General features: G+C 40.9%; 1 protein-coding gene across 5 annotated transcripts in view; it reads right to left on the bottom strand.

Moving 5' to 3' along the window:
* The window catches only part of LIMS1 (LIM zinc finger domain containing 1), a 68078-nt gene that overhangs the window by 25132 nt on the left and 28385 nt on the right, over positions 1-14561 (bottom strand). The window contains exon 1 of one of the 5 annotated variants that reach the window (XM_066176680.1): positions 7023-7188. The exons of 3 other annotated variants lie outside the window; for them this stretch is intronic. In XM_066176680.1, coding sequence (XP_066032777.1) covers positions 7023-7126 — 104 coding nt within the window. In that variant the 5' untranslated portion in view covers positions 7127-7188. Of the gene's footprint in view, positions 1-7022; positions 7189-14561 lie in introns of those variants that run through there. One more of the 5 variants, XM_066176681.1, reaches the window with a different exon arrangement.

Genomic DNA, 14561 nt, shown 5'->3' with positions numbered 1-14561 from the left:
AACCTTTTAGTCAGTTTTTTTTAAAGTAATGGTTTCTATCCCAACACCTGACTAATCCACAATGAGTAAAGCAGCAGCGGACAGTTACAGTATCTATCATAACACTTAGGAGGGAAGAAGACATAGAAGCTATCCCTTGCAAGAATATACTGCTGGAACTATCCGAAAGAACAGCAGTTTTTTTCTTGACAGGACAGAAGCAAAGGAAAGAGGGAAGATCACAGGGGTTTGTGCTTTCAATCAGAGAGGTTCGAGCTCTGCCAAGCCTCCTTCGGCTTTGCTACATAACCTGGTGTAATCTGAGCAGCAGTTTAGAAAACACTTTAGCAAGTATTTGAGTTTAAAACTACACAATTACTTGTACATTTTGGGCAAAATTCATAACCTGCAACTTGGTAGTTTATGGAGTTATCTTACTCTGAAGCTGCACTACTACAATGTCCTTTAAAAAGTATATATATTAGGACCAGCTTTGCAATGTGTCAGAAATACAGGGTATGCTTCACTTCACTTTCTGAAGTCAGTGAGGAGAAACGTACAGAACGGGAAAAGCCAAATACCGTGCAGGACAAATAGCTTTCAATGCAAACTTCCCTTACTGGAACAAGGGGACCAGCCAGGGCACTTTTGAGGAACGACTCTGAGTGGGAGTCCAATAGTTGCATAGAAACAGAGTTCAAAAGGTACACTCACCTTGGGATCACGAACTTTATGATCTATGAAGAGTGTGGCATGCATGGATTTCACACACTAGAAAAGACAAACATCATTTCACATTTGCTCTACCTTTGTCCACTCATTCCTTGCTGGAACAGTTTGAATGTTTTGAATCTTTAATTTAAAGAAGCACAAGCTGAGAAATGCTGCCAGGTATTGCTATCTGTGTCTGCCAGTATGTTACTTCCTTTGAGGCTAATAGTAAAAAGTATTTAATTCATTTTTTTCTAACTCTATTATGGTCATTAGGGCAGCCAGAAACAGCAGAAGAGCTACAAGGAAATACGTCACGAAAGTCAAACCCAAAATTTCTCTTGCTGGACAAAAGGCTCCTAAAGATCAGAAAGGCTCATCTACAAAGACACATCACAGGATGACTTAGAATCTGCTGGCAAAATTGCATCAAAAAACACTGCTCACAGAGCATTATATATGAAGTCATCATTTCAGAATTCTACCAACAACTACCTAAAATGAGAACTTCTACAAAGCTGGAAGATACAAAAATGAAAGCTGAACAATGGCAGCCTAAAGCTGTTACGACAAATCAAGCAAGAAAAAAAAAAAAAAACCAACCCACACAATTATGTGTACTACACCATCAGATTATACATATGAAAACTTGGAGCACTGAGTGACTTAATAAATGCCCTGAGATTGCTGGGTGCAAGGCAAGACCAGAGGAGTTAATTGAAGGAAAAAACACTGAATGCCACAAATTGCATAGGAAGTCCCTGGGCCACAGTTAGTGGCAAGCTGGGGTTACTAGCAAGGCCAATCCCATAAAAGGTTCACTGTTTCCTTCTACCTCCCTCCGCAGGCATCAGCCCTTGGCCATCCCCAGAAGCAGCATATTTAGCAAGCTGTTCTTATGCCTGGAGAGCATCATGTAAAAGGCTCACGGCCCTCTGGAGGACAGTGTGTCAGTTAGCTTCAGGTTTCCTAGAACAGCTCAGAGACCTCAGGAAAAAAAAAATATATATAGAAAGGAAATCCAAGCTTACAACCTTTAAACTTTTCTCCCAGATACCTGCAAGTCAGTAGATTTTATTAAGTGGTAACATTGACATAATTTAGTTTTTCTCTTCTGTGTGTAAATTCACTTCAGTGTGACAGATTGCATTCAAAGGACAACTTAATTATACTGAAGAATAATAAGCAATCATGGTACATTTTCTTTAGAGAACACCTCTGTTAGGTATCATCAGGGCACACAAAAATAATACCAAAAGAAAAGAAATGTACAATCCACCTTTAGCCAGCTAATCCTGTAAATAAGAGCAGTGAAATTCCTAAATGCTATAATTAAAATCCTAATTGAAGCTTACATATTTACTAAAATCATAGATTTAAGAGGAAAAGCAGTTACTGCTTTAGTCGATGTTACAAAAGGAGCTATCTCTGGTGATTTGGAGTCATGAGAGGTGACAGTCTGGGTGAACAAGTCAAACAAAATCGCTTAGTTGTTATGCAATGTAGGAGACAAGGGTTGAGAGAGAAGGCAAGCAAAAAAGGGTGTGTTCCTCAGGAGTTATTTTAACCCCTCGAGCAATGAAAAAGTACAGCACAAATGAACAGTAAAGCCTCGAGTCATGTGCATACCTCAAACTAAGGTGCAATGCAAATTCTAGGTATCCCAATATTTAAATCTAACCATGAAGCATATTTTTGCTGGCTGTAAGTTCCTCTAATTAATGGTACCAATTCAGTGTTACATTTACATGGCCAAATCCCTTCTTCAATTAGAGCAGCTAGCAGACAAGTTGAAGTGTATCTTAGTTCAGAGCTCCCAAGCACCTGATTCAAATGAGTATTTGTAGCACCCAGCTCTCCACTATTCTAGCAGAGTTATTAGGGAGAAACACAGTTTTTTTGTCTTAGCACTTCTTTTAAGTTTTTCCTGCTTTAATAAATTAATCCCTTTTTTTTTTTAACGAAGTATGGAATAATTACTGCTTTACCTGCTGACACTGGCAGGGTGAGCAAGTTAATCAACTCTTACAGAAAGCAGCCATATACATGTTAACATTGGTGATGCTATAAAGAAACATTACCAGGAGAAATCAAATTTAAGTAAGCTTCCTGGTGCAAACAGATTTTTTTCACCTTAACCTGCTCTCAGTACCCTAAAGCATCTGAAGGCTCAACAGGTCCCTGGTTTCCCAGACAGTCCCTGACCATCATTTTCATTCCTTCTTCCTAGGAAGAGCAGGTCTAAAGAGCTGATGAAACAGCTCCCCACCTTGTCTGGCTGCTACACACGTGCTTATGATGGCAGGTTAAGGAGATCTGTGACCTTGCACAATTCCCAGATCTCATAAAGAAAGGGAAACAGCCCTACCGTGTTGCCAATGGGGGGAATTTTATTAATTTGTTTCTTTTTACACTCACCTACAAGCCTTGCTGTGCAGAGCCTATCCTCCAAAGGCTCAGTGGGACTTAACAATGTGTTTATGCCTCCTGTTTCATCTGCAAGGAAGTCTTTGTGCTTGAAATTCTGGGGCACATCCACATGCCTTCCAGCCTGAAGTCAATGTACAGAGGCAGGCAGGAGCCTGAGCAGATCCAGCAGAAGTTTGCCTGCACCTACTCACACACATGTACCCATCAGCTTCAGCAGCAGAGAGCAAAGGGAATGCAGATACTTTAAAACTATTAATATGGAAATCATCTACAATGCTTTTTGCACAGAACAGAGCAGCGAGTTACGAATGACTGACAGCCACTGATGGAAGTTCATCAAAGATTATCTATTGTAAATGCTGAAATTTACTGTTTGGCAAAAATGTGAGACTAAGCTCTTCAAAAGTTGTTTACATTTTTAACGGCATTTGAATGCATATGAATTTAGAAAAGAGAGCTACAGGTAGTAGCTAACAGTGATCAAATTAATTTTTAAGTGTAATTGCCAAAAAACGCCCTAAGATAATTGCCTCTGCTTTTGCCAATACCTTGTAATGAGGCTTGAGAATTAATAGTATCAATTCTTTTAGAGGATTCATTCTATTTTTACAAAAACCCATGGGATGAGAAGGGGAAAGAGCAAAAATAGCAAGCATACTGCTATTGCTAAGTGACTCCTAATGATTAATCATAAATATATGTGTACAATTGCCTTTGCATCCTGTTTGCCAAGAAAAGCAAGAAAGAACAGCTCAGCACACAGTCAGATTTTTTTGCATGCTGTTTCTAAAGACAAAGCAAGACAAGACCTAAAGGAGAGGTCATCTTTTTCCCACTAAATCAATGTAGCTGGAAAAGAACAAGTCTTCAGAACAGTCTCTTCTGAAAAGCAGACTTTTCAGGTGGCATTTAGTTCAAGGACGTCTACATCTGTTGCACGCAGGAGAGAGATGAAGGTGCCTGGCATCCTCCTGCATTTTGAACTCTGCACCCTAGGAGCATCCTGTTTAATTTACGTTTATGAGCTGGTGAGTCCACTCAAACAGGCAAAGAGAGGTCTGCATTCAGCACCCCAACCTCACTGGAGGTCTAAACCAAGCACATTTGTGTACTGTGCAAGCTCAAGAAAAAGATGAGCTATCCAGACCACCTTTTTGACATAGCACAGACAGGCTGCAGCTCCCTAAAAGTCAGTAAAGCACCAGTTGCATCTCTAGCAGCAGATTAAAAGGCTGCCAGAGAGGTTATGGGGTTTGGTAAGTGATGCATGGAGTGAGACAGAAAGAGAAGCTGAATTTCCCATTCCCACCAATGTGCTGCGCTGTCAGGACAAATTAAATGTATGTGATACATTATATGACAAACATATGTTCTGGTGCACATTTAGGAGTTTCAGTACATTGTTTCCAATGCTCTAACTATTAGTAATCTCACACATTTTAAGTAGAAATCACACTGGCATTCCCAGGAAAGAAAAAAGGCAGAATTTTGGCACCAAGCCCTGCTGAGCTGCTTTGTAATGCTAACACTTGGCTGTGTCTCAGCTGCAGTTTGCAGGTACACAGGTCCTACCAAGCACATCTGGCTCTTGCTGTGATGGCTGGACCCAGCAGCTGAAATGAAGGGTTTTAAATACAGAGGTTCTCAAAAGGTGACCTGGGGACACTGGCATCTTGAGTACATTTTGGCCCAGGATTAGAAGAACACTACTTGAACTGAGAAAGCAGGTTTCAGTGAACTGTTGCTTGAGGGCTGATATTATTTGACACATCTGGATTAATATGTATGTAAAACAAAATACAAAGGCACTAGAACAAAGAACTGGAGAGAGATACTAGGGGAGGGCATTGAAAAGCCATGGATGGCAAGATATATTTAGCACACATAAAAGAAACCTCTTGTCTTTCCTGTGGACTCTAGATACTGTGAAAGAATTTGCTAAGGACAGGCATCTAAGTGGCACTGGGAGAATATATGGAAAAAACTAGAGCTTTCCATTTTTAGAAAACTAATGAGCTTTTCTTCTTTGTTCCCAATTGCTCTTTGCCCTGTTGATACGTCATAATTCTGTGTTTATAATGCCATAGCCTTTTGTCATGGAGAATGCAGTAAAAATGACAAATATGCCTGCCTTGCAACACACTGAAATATTACAATATGGATTAGGAAGGAGCAAGGTTTAGTTTGAATAAGAACCAGCTAAAGCTATTAGCAAACAAAAGATAAGCTCTGGTTGCAGGTATGGGTTGTCCCCCCGCTCTAAAAGCATCATCTGACCATGCTCTATTCACCTTCTTGTACCTCCAACACTCTGCCCTCTGCGGATTCACAAGCCCCTGATTTGCTATTTCCTCCAATTTGGATTTTATTTCTCAAGACCAATCCCTGTTCCATATATTTCTCATCTCTAACTGGAAGAGGCTCAGGAGACTAAAACACCCAGACTTCTACTGGTATAAACACACCCCTTCCCCCTATTCAGCCCCAAAATGGTCTCATTCCCATCTTGGATATGCATAGAAATTACTGCAACGCAACCATACAGAGCTAGTACTCATTTTTATGTATTTGCTTTAAAAAGAAACTTTCTTTTCCCCAAATAGATCTATTTTTCCTCATTGCTAGTTTTGTACAAAAGAAACTAAATGTAAAAATGTCAAGAGTCTCCGCACATCTCTTACTCTAAGTCCGGTTATTCTTCCAACTGCTATCATATGAATATAACATATATACTGCTAATGCTATTAGAAATCCATCTCGGAAATCAATTCAGAATTAATACTACAAAGAGACACCAAACACACATACCAAACCTGCAAGTTAACACATTCCTAGGAGTGATATGCTTCTGACATCTCATAGCAAATAATTTCTGTAAGTTACAATCATACATTTTGCCACAATTAAGGTCCTTAGCTGTAACAAAAGAGGAAATCCCCCAGATCTGAATAACCATTCTTCTGAAATCGCTAATGCAGCTGACAAAAACACAGTAACAACCTTTCAAATTACACAGCACTCAACCTGATGCACAACCACTACCAAGGAAAAATAATCTAAAAATACAATGAGACAGGCATTAGGACATAGGAAGTACTTCCTCTCCACTGAGGCTTTTGTTAGCGGATACACAAGGTTCCTCTGCTGAAGAGCTTGAACTAGGAATGGATTGCTTTCATGCTGAGCACACTTAGAAAATCATCTTAGCATTTTTATTTTTTGTGCTTACTCAAGTTACAAACAGATCTTTAATCTTTCCGCTCCAAATGGAAGCTTTTTGCAAATTCATTGTTAATTTTTTTCCAAAGCTTCACAGCATCAGGAAGATAACCCCAGACATTAAATGGCTTTCTAATTTTTGGTCACCCTTGCTGAGTAAAGTCAAGCTAAGTGGCCCTGCTGCATTTTTTGTCTACAGCCCTTTCCACAACACAGAACCCCCCATGAGGAAACCCAGAGCCCAGCAGCCACCCCAGCTCCACAACACTAGCCTGGCGCAGGGACTGTACCAAGACCCAAGAGGCAGCACAACCCACAGAACCTGGGTGACCCAGAACTAGCTTCAAAGCAGATGGAGCGAAGTTGTCAGGCTCCAAAACGCTTATGTACTTGCGAGTGCTGGCCATCAGAAGGGATCCCAAAGTAAATGCCGGCTAACATTTGCCGTTCCCAGAGTCAGGGAAGGCTGTCACACCATCGCCAGAACGCAAGGTCGCACCGTAGGACTCCTGTTATCCCTCCTTCAGGGGTTTTTCTGTCGTGCCTCAGGGCTGCTTCTCCATGCGTGTGTTTTGCAGTGACTTTCCAGAGCTGTGGTTGCATTTTGTTTGTTACAACCACCGTAGCAAGCGGGCAGCAGAGAAGGGCTCGGTGCCCTGGCAGTACCATCCATTTGCACTCACCTCAGGTTCTCTTCCTGTGACCCGGGCAGGACACTGTCAGGACGATCCCGTCTCCTCCTGTACAGACCTGAATGTGACAACTCTTTCAGCTGCAAGGCCGTCATATTCCCCTACCTGGAGGAGGGTTGGTTTTTCTTAAAGGTGAGGGGGGTGTTTTGGCTTTGGGTTGGGTTTGTTTCCCCCGCCTCTCCCAGCTGCGGGTGCCGAGGAGCGCGCCTGCCAAGATGCCTGGAGAGGAGCGGCTGGGCGGTGTGTCGGCACACCTGCGCCCGTCGGAGCCACCAACCTCTGCAGGCAGGCAGGGCAAGCACCCGCCGAGCTGCTTCCTGTTTCTCATAGGTACACACCCTCCCAAAGGGCACCACATTTCCTTTATCACTTGATCACACCTAAGGGATGCGTGAGACAAGCGCACCCCCTTCCCTCCAGCTTTCCTCAAACTCTCACCGCCGCGACAGGCACGACCCTTGTCCTGTCCTGGGAAAAGCAGGAGGCTCTCCCAGCGCCTCCGCAAAAAGCTACACATCCCCAGAACTGCAATGAGCTGTTTACTCTTTCCTGTTCTAATTTATGACAAAAGGAAAGTCATTAGAGATATGAAAATTCAGAGTTACTCAAGCACGTGGGCAAGCTCTGACAGGGAGGTTAATGCAGCAAAGTGTGCCGCAAAGTAACTTCAGTAACTAGCATTAAAATGCTCTTTTGGAAATGCAACAGCAATGTGCATTTTTCTATTTCTACCTCGAAAATCAGAAGAAAACCACAATGTAATTTTCTTCCTACTCTCAGCTATCAAAACACAACCACTATACCAGTTTGTCACATTTTGTAGTGATGGAGTGTCCTGCGTAATTGTAAAACAAGAATGGGAATGCTTCAAGTTTCCTGCAAGGCAGGAAGGCGGTTAGCAGGGAATTATGCAAGCTCTGTGTCTCACTTCACTTAATAAATTTTTAGTAGTAAATAAAACACTTCATTTCAGGAGGCTTCAAAAAAGCTTACCACTTCTTGAAAAATGTTTGCTATTTCTTTGACATTATTCTTAACACATTTAAACAAAAACTTAATTCAGAGATTTTACTTCTACGCGGTGAGTGGGAAAGGTGTGTTTTTTGAATGAATCTGCATTTAATAGAAGCCAATAAACCTAACAATTCGCAGGGAGTGTTTCGATTATAATAGGAAACAAGTTCTATGTGGTATGAACTACAGAGTTCATTATTAAAGTGTTTATTTTGTAGCAGAATATATGTAAGAGTATTTTTGAATTTCTCTAAAGGAAAGAAGTGTAACATAGGCAATACTGGGTATATCATATGACACCAGTTTTGTTGAGATTACCAGACTGAACACAAGATCAGTAATTTTATGTACTACTATCAATGTGCTGCAGTCTGGATTGTCATCAGCGCATAATATTAAACATCACACAACGGAAAAATAAAAAAATTGTTTTGGAAAAGGAATCACGTAACATGCCAAATAGATAATGGTTGCAAAAATTCAAAGTGATTTATATGATGTTAGAGGGTTTTACACACTGAACTGTTAACGAGCTATACACATCTGAGCTCCTGTCCTCAGAAAATAAAAGCAAGAACAATCACAATATTCGCCTAAACATGCTGCATTCCAGTTTCAAATGAAGTATTTAAGGTTGTTTCTCAGCACGCAGTAGGATAAGCTTAAACATAATTAAATGCCAATTCCCTGCAGCCAGTCAATCAGCGATCCAATGAAAAGTTAATGCTGTTATGAGTGGAGGTTCAGGACGGCAGATGACAGATGTTCATGGCACAGCAGCTTTTATACATTACCAACAGTTTATACTCTCCTTTAGATATCTGTGTACAAATGACTCAATTTTGTCCAAATGATCAATTTTAGACAATAATCTCAAAAGTGATGAGTACATTTTTTTCTGTGAAAAAGCTCTTTGTAAACTATTGAAATTGAATGATTACCTATAAATTTGTTCATAGATTCTTATTCACTATAGTAGACATCTATCGAGCATATACTGAACACTTTTGTATTAAACATGACACAAGCCAATAAAAAATAAAAGGACAATTCTTCACCCCCTTTGCTGAACGTTGCATTAGTCTGAAACATACCACTTCATTAAACTTTTATTTATCTGCATGAGCAGCTGCTGTGCTTGGGCAACAACTTTTACTCAAATATCCTTGGAAACCAGAGCTGCACCAAGACAGAGCATGCAAATTAAAGGAATACAGCAAGTCCAGACACAAAAGTGAGTTTTTATACACACCAAACCCACCTAAATATAAAGGAGGGCAAGGGGGTTAGGTTTTTAAAGTAAGACTGTGGACTCAGCTCCACAGCTCCATTTCACAGACCTCTTCAGCAAACTCCGACAGGGATCTACACTGATATAGAAAACACTTTCTTGGAGGGCTTCAGAACAAGGTAAGAACTTTCTACAAGAAGAAATGTAAACGGGACTCGTTTTCTGCCCGTAGGATTGCCCATGAATCCTCACAAGAGATGAGGTTTCAAATCTAAATTTACCCAAACAATCAAACTTAAAGTTCTGAGTATCAAATACAAGATATAAAGGTGGGTTTTGCGCAGATGTTGTAGAACGCAAATGTAATTTCTCAACTAACTCACTCAAATGCTTCTACAAAGCAACTTGGATAGACCTGGCTCTCCAAGTAGAGCTTCCCCAGCAAGTGCCTCCTGCTCCCCACACCCCTTTTTACCTTCTAGCCCCTTTCTGATGTTTATAATTCCTTTTTTGAGAGATTACATTTTTCTCATGTGGGATGGGGCCACTTGGACCTTTCACATTCCATCAGAATTTTTGAGGACCAGCCAAGTTACCACAGCTTTTCTCATTACCAGTAATGCACAGCCTTCTTGTATATCCTTTACTTTCAAGGTTTACTCTTCATTTTCCAGTGCTCTTCCCTCATGCAACTCACCATCCTCCTGCCCTCAGAGAAAGCCAACATTGCTACTGTGATGTGATGGGTAACTGTGGTGGTACCTGTCTTTCAGCAGAGGAAAATATTCCCCCACGTCTAACCAGCACAAGGTGAAACTGAGACAGAAAGTACGCAGTCCTTCATCATCACAAGCAGTAAATAACTTCCTATTATGAGGGACGAGGCTCATGGTCGAGTTTTCACTGCAGTCCTAAAGAGCATTTATCTTGATATCCCATGCCTCGAGTGCTTTCCCTTAAATTTCTGTGAAAATACTGCTGTTCTGGTGATTCTAGGTATTCAGCAGCATTTTCCAGTTTAAAAATCTTTTAAGATAGGTTATACCTGGCTACTTTATACTACATTCAAAGGCATGTGAACAGCAATTCATGATGCTGGAAAACATGTAATTGAATTTAGGAATAACAATAAATGTCAAGCGCTTCAAATTCAGGACATTCCTTCATAAGCCTGTATTTACAGAGAATATGCACTAACTACAGAAACCAGAAACGATGAAGTGTTAGGTCTCTTATTCCACACAGAAAAGTCAATGCGTGTCATCTTTTATTCCCTCTAGTGGCATGTTCTTGTTTCATTTTTTTTTCAAACCTCGAAAAAACTACCAAATTTCAATTAAGTTTAGTTGAAGATTTTCAAAGTGATAAAAAATCCCCTCTTTTCATGGCAGCACAGTCAGTCAAAACAATAATCAGAAGAGTGTTCTAACACTATAGGAATGCCTGTAGTGTGCTCACAGTTACAAGGTGGCTGCATGTTCAAAGGGGAGCACATTCCTCCATCCCCTCATCGCTCAGCTAGCTTATCACAGGAATCTGTTTCCACAGGAATGTGCACAAGAGTGACCGTTTTCTACTATTTTTCACAAGATCTGAAAAAAAGCATACTTTAAAGTGAAGGAAAAGGCTTATACATCAGCGAAGGACTCACTGCAGAAAATGAAGGAAGGTGGCAATAACCCTTCTGGCAGTTTTGCAAGAATTCCTGAAGCACCCAAATGATGTGCCAATGCCAACAAAGCTTCACACCTCTCTGGAGCTGCAGAATGACTCCCCACAGATGGGTTTGAGCGTCAAGGAATAGTGTACCACACTGTGGGTCCCTGCTGGGACAGGCAGTGATAAAATCTAACGCACAGAGAGAATGCAAAGCACAAATGCTAAGGACACACACCTTGAAACTAAAATTTCAAAGCTTCACGGGAGCCCAAACTGTTGGTTCAAGGAGTTAATTAATAATTAATAATTAATAATAATTAATTCCATGTTTCCTTCCTTGTCTAGTGTCACTCCAACATCCATTTTGATGTTTCTTCCCATGTTCCATTTAGTGATAAATCAATCCCGAAGCATGCAAATTTAATCTGTGGATTAGGCTACGTACTGAGGCACTTGATCTATCTATACCCACACTACAAAGCAGAGTTTTGGATTTATGTCCACGCTCCAGCTGACCAAGTGGGATTGTTGCAATTTAACAGCAGTTACTAGGTTTTGTTATACCCTATCTTCTAATGCCCGACCCTGCTGTACAATGTAAAGTAAAAACCTACATGATGGTTGCAACCTGGTCTAGTGCAAGGTGTACTGGCCCATTGAGGGGGGAGAGGTTCAAACTAGATGCTCTTTAAGGTCCCTTCCAACCCAAGCCATTCTATGATTCTATGGTGTGTTCAACACTCTTCAGAGCAGTGATGCACTCAACCCACTGAAGTGCTCTGGGATTTGATGGGGCAAAGGGAAAGCAGGATTACTGTGGTGAGAACAGGGGTCCTTTCTCATCCTGGCAGTACCAAAGGCATCTCTCTCCACCTCTACGGCAGGTGGCTCACAAGGTTTCGGTGAAGCATGGCAGAGATCCCTGCTCTCATTCCACGTATTCTATTCCAATAACTAAAAAAATATAAAAGCAAACATGTGAAAATCTTCTGTCTGCCTGAAGTGGAGCAAGGCATTTTGCTTGCCTTCTCCAAGCTCTCTGCACATGCTGCTCCATGACTTCTTAAATTCAGCAGAAAGAAAAAAAAAAAAAAAACCCAGAAAAAAAACCTGCAAAAAAGCATGCTTTTCTCCAGCAATCAAAAACTTTGGCTCAGCTTTACAATACCTCCCTCTACTGGGAAAATAATGCCTTGTTTCTCATGCCAGTGTTTCTTCCTACAGCCAGAGGGAGGTATGGATTAACCCACACATACTTCAGTAATTCAGACCCAGGCCAAGCTGACAATAGAGATGAATGAGAGACAAGCGGGTGAAGAGGCAGGTTGGCATTATAGCCAGAAATTTATGCTGTTAGTCAGCAGATGATCCATACATGAGTAGGTGTGCAAAGAAAGTGTGACACAGCATGAATCAGTTTTGTCCTGCCATTTGTACATAAGCCTCTTAAAAAAAAGTGACAAACAAGCTGGCAAACAGTTGGTGCCTTAAGATGTGTACAATTACTCATATGAACCCTGTATATGAGGGGATAACATCCTAAAAAAGGAAGGGAAAAAAAAAAACCCACACCAAAACGATGAGGGAAGGAAGAGTTTAAAGCCAATAAAATCACAGTTTATAGTAATTTTCACAGCCTAGAACATGTGGAAAATAAAAAACCCACAAGCAATTCTCAACCTGCATTTCTACATCCAGAACCTACCCTTTAGAGTAATTTTTACTTTCTTGGAATTAAAAGCCTCTTCCCAGCACAGATTTTCAGTCAGAAATCCACCTTTTACATTTAAGCACCTAGGTTATGATGCATGAAGATCCTAAGCTGAAAAGTCTTATCTTCAAGAAAGTTTACTTCTACTTGCACTCTGCTGCTGTAGATATGTCCAGAAGGTTTACTTTATTCCATCATGATGGGACAAATTGCCTCTAGAAATGAGGGCAAAAGGCCCCAGGTGGCAGCTGGCCTATTTTTAGAAGTTCCCCAGTAGACACAACAAAAGACAGAAGAAATCTCCAAGTCTAAAAAAAAAGGAAAAAAAAATAAAAGAAGCAGACCTAGAAAACAGGCGGCAAATGAAGGAAACGGGAAACTGCCCAGAGAGCTGCAGCCCCAGATACTCCAAGCTACCCCAAGGGTTTGTGTCCTGAAAGCCAGCAAGCTCTTCCTGGGGTGCAGAAAAGCTGAGACATATCAGATGGGCAATTGCTGAGCCCCGGTTTGGGTGGAGAGCTAGTGGGACATCTCAAAACAGGCACCATAACTGACTTTGCCCTTTCAGCAAAGGAACGGGAGTATTAGGAAATCTTAATTTTTCTCCAAACATCACTCATCACGGTTAAATAAATGCAAACAAAACTACAGCAGGCTATAAACTGCTTTCTCTACTGACAACGAGCAATTACTCTCCTGGACCCTTTGCCTTCCATCTTACAAATACTTTTCAAATGACTAATGACTAACACAAGCAGAGAAAGAAAAGCTTCACATCAAGGTTTTGGGTCCTTACACTCAAATGAAACGCCAAGAAGAGAAGACAGCACACTCCCCTGGAGAAGGCTGGAACAGGTGCCGGTAACACTGACAACATGCACACGGCTCGAAGGCACCACCACCTCCTTGCACACAAACAAATACAACCATGAAAGCAGTAGGTGACACTACTTTACAGCTCCAAGGGCTGGTGTTTTAGAAGGACAATCCAACCCTGAGTTCCCAAGAGGGCACCAGAGCCTTTGAATGCTGCTGGTTGTATGGTGAGGGATGGTCAATTTAGCGGCCCAGAAGAAGCAACGATCCTGACTCTATGCCTGTAAACACGCCACTCAGTCACCTCACACAGCCTCTACTGCCCAAAAAAAACAAAGCAGGGAAAACATGTTACAGAGGAAAGGGGAGGAGGCAGTGAGGGCACAGAGAAAACACTTGAGAGAGCACAGGTCAGACATACTGAAAAGTGGTTCTGACCAGCATTTCCAAGAAAAGTAGAAAGTGGTTGGTCCCTAGAGGTTATCAACTTCAAATGCTCAAAAACCTGTAGTATGATAGACTGTTGTATATAAGAACTAATATATTCTCTAAAGCAAAATGCAGAAAGCAGTTCATGTGTCTACAAAGAATGAAGCTGAATACATGTAAAAACACTTAAAAATCACAGAAAAGGTGCAATTTTTAGCAACTCAAAAAAAAAATCTTAATTTTTAAGTATTTACATTCTGGTTTTGAAATTAGTAAAATTTGTAATTCGTAACCAAGCAGAAAAATCCATACTGGGAAAAAAAACCCCACAGTGCAAAAGAAGTGAAAGTAATTCAACCTGGACATTCAGGATGATGTAAAATGGAAAAGCCATCTCCCCCTTCCCTTAATGCTGTAAAAATTACTTTGGAATTCAACATAAAACATAAAGATACGATCTCATATGGATTTTTAATAATATTTTAAAGCACTTGAAAAACATACTTAAGATTCTCAAATCAGAGCAAAACCCTTAAATCAAAAATGCACAGCTGCCCTACCGTAAAAGCTTTGCTTTGCTGGCAAAGTTATTGACTTCTGAACACAACCACACCAGAAGCAACACGAAGTGGGATAAATCTTTTACTTCCACTGGAATTACAGTTTTGGA

The sequence above is a fragment of the Chamaea fasciata genome, unplaced genomic scaffold (genome assembly GCF_029207755.1).
Source record: "Chamaea fasciata isolate MVZ Bird 193981 ecotype frontalis unplaced genomic scaffold, bChaFas1.0.hap1 SCAF_2, whole genome shotgun sequence".
Taxonomy (NCBI): Eukaryota; Metazoa; Chordata; class Aves; order Passeriformes; family Sylviidae; genus Chamaea; species Chamaea fasciata.
Note: the sequence above shows the minus strand (reverse complement) of the source record. Positions and strands in the feature narration are given on the sequence as shown.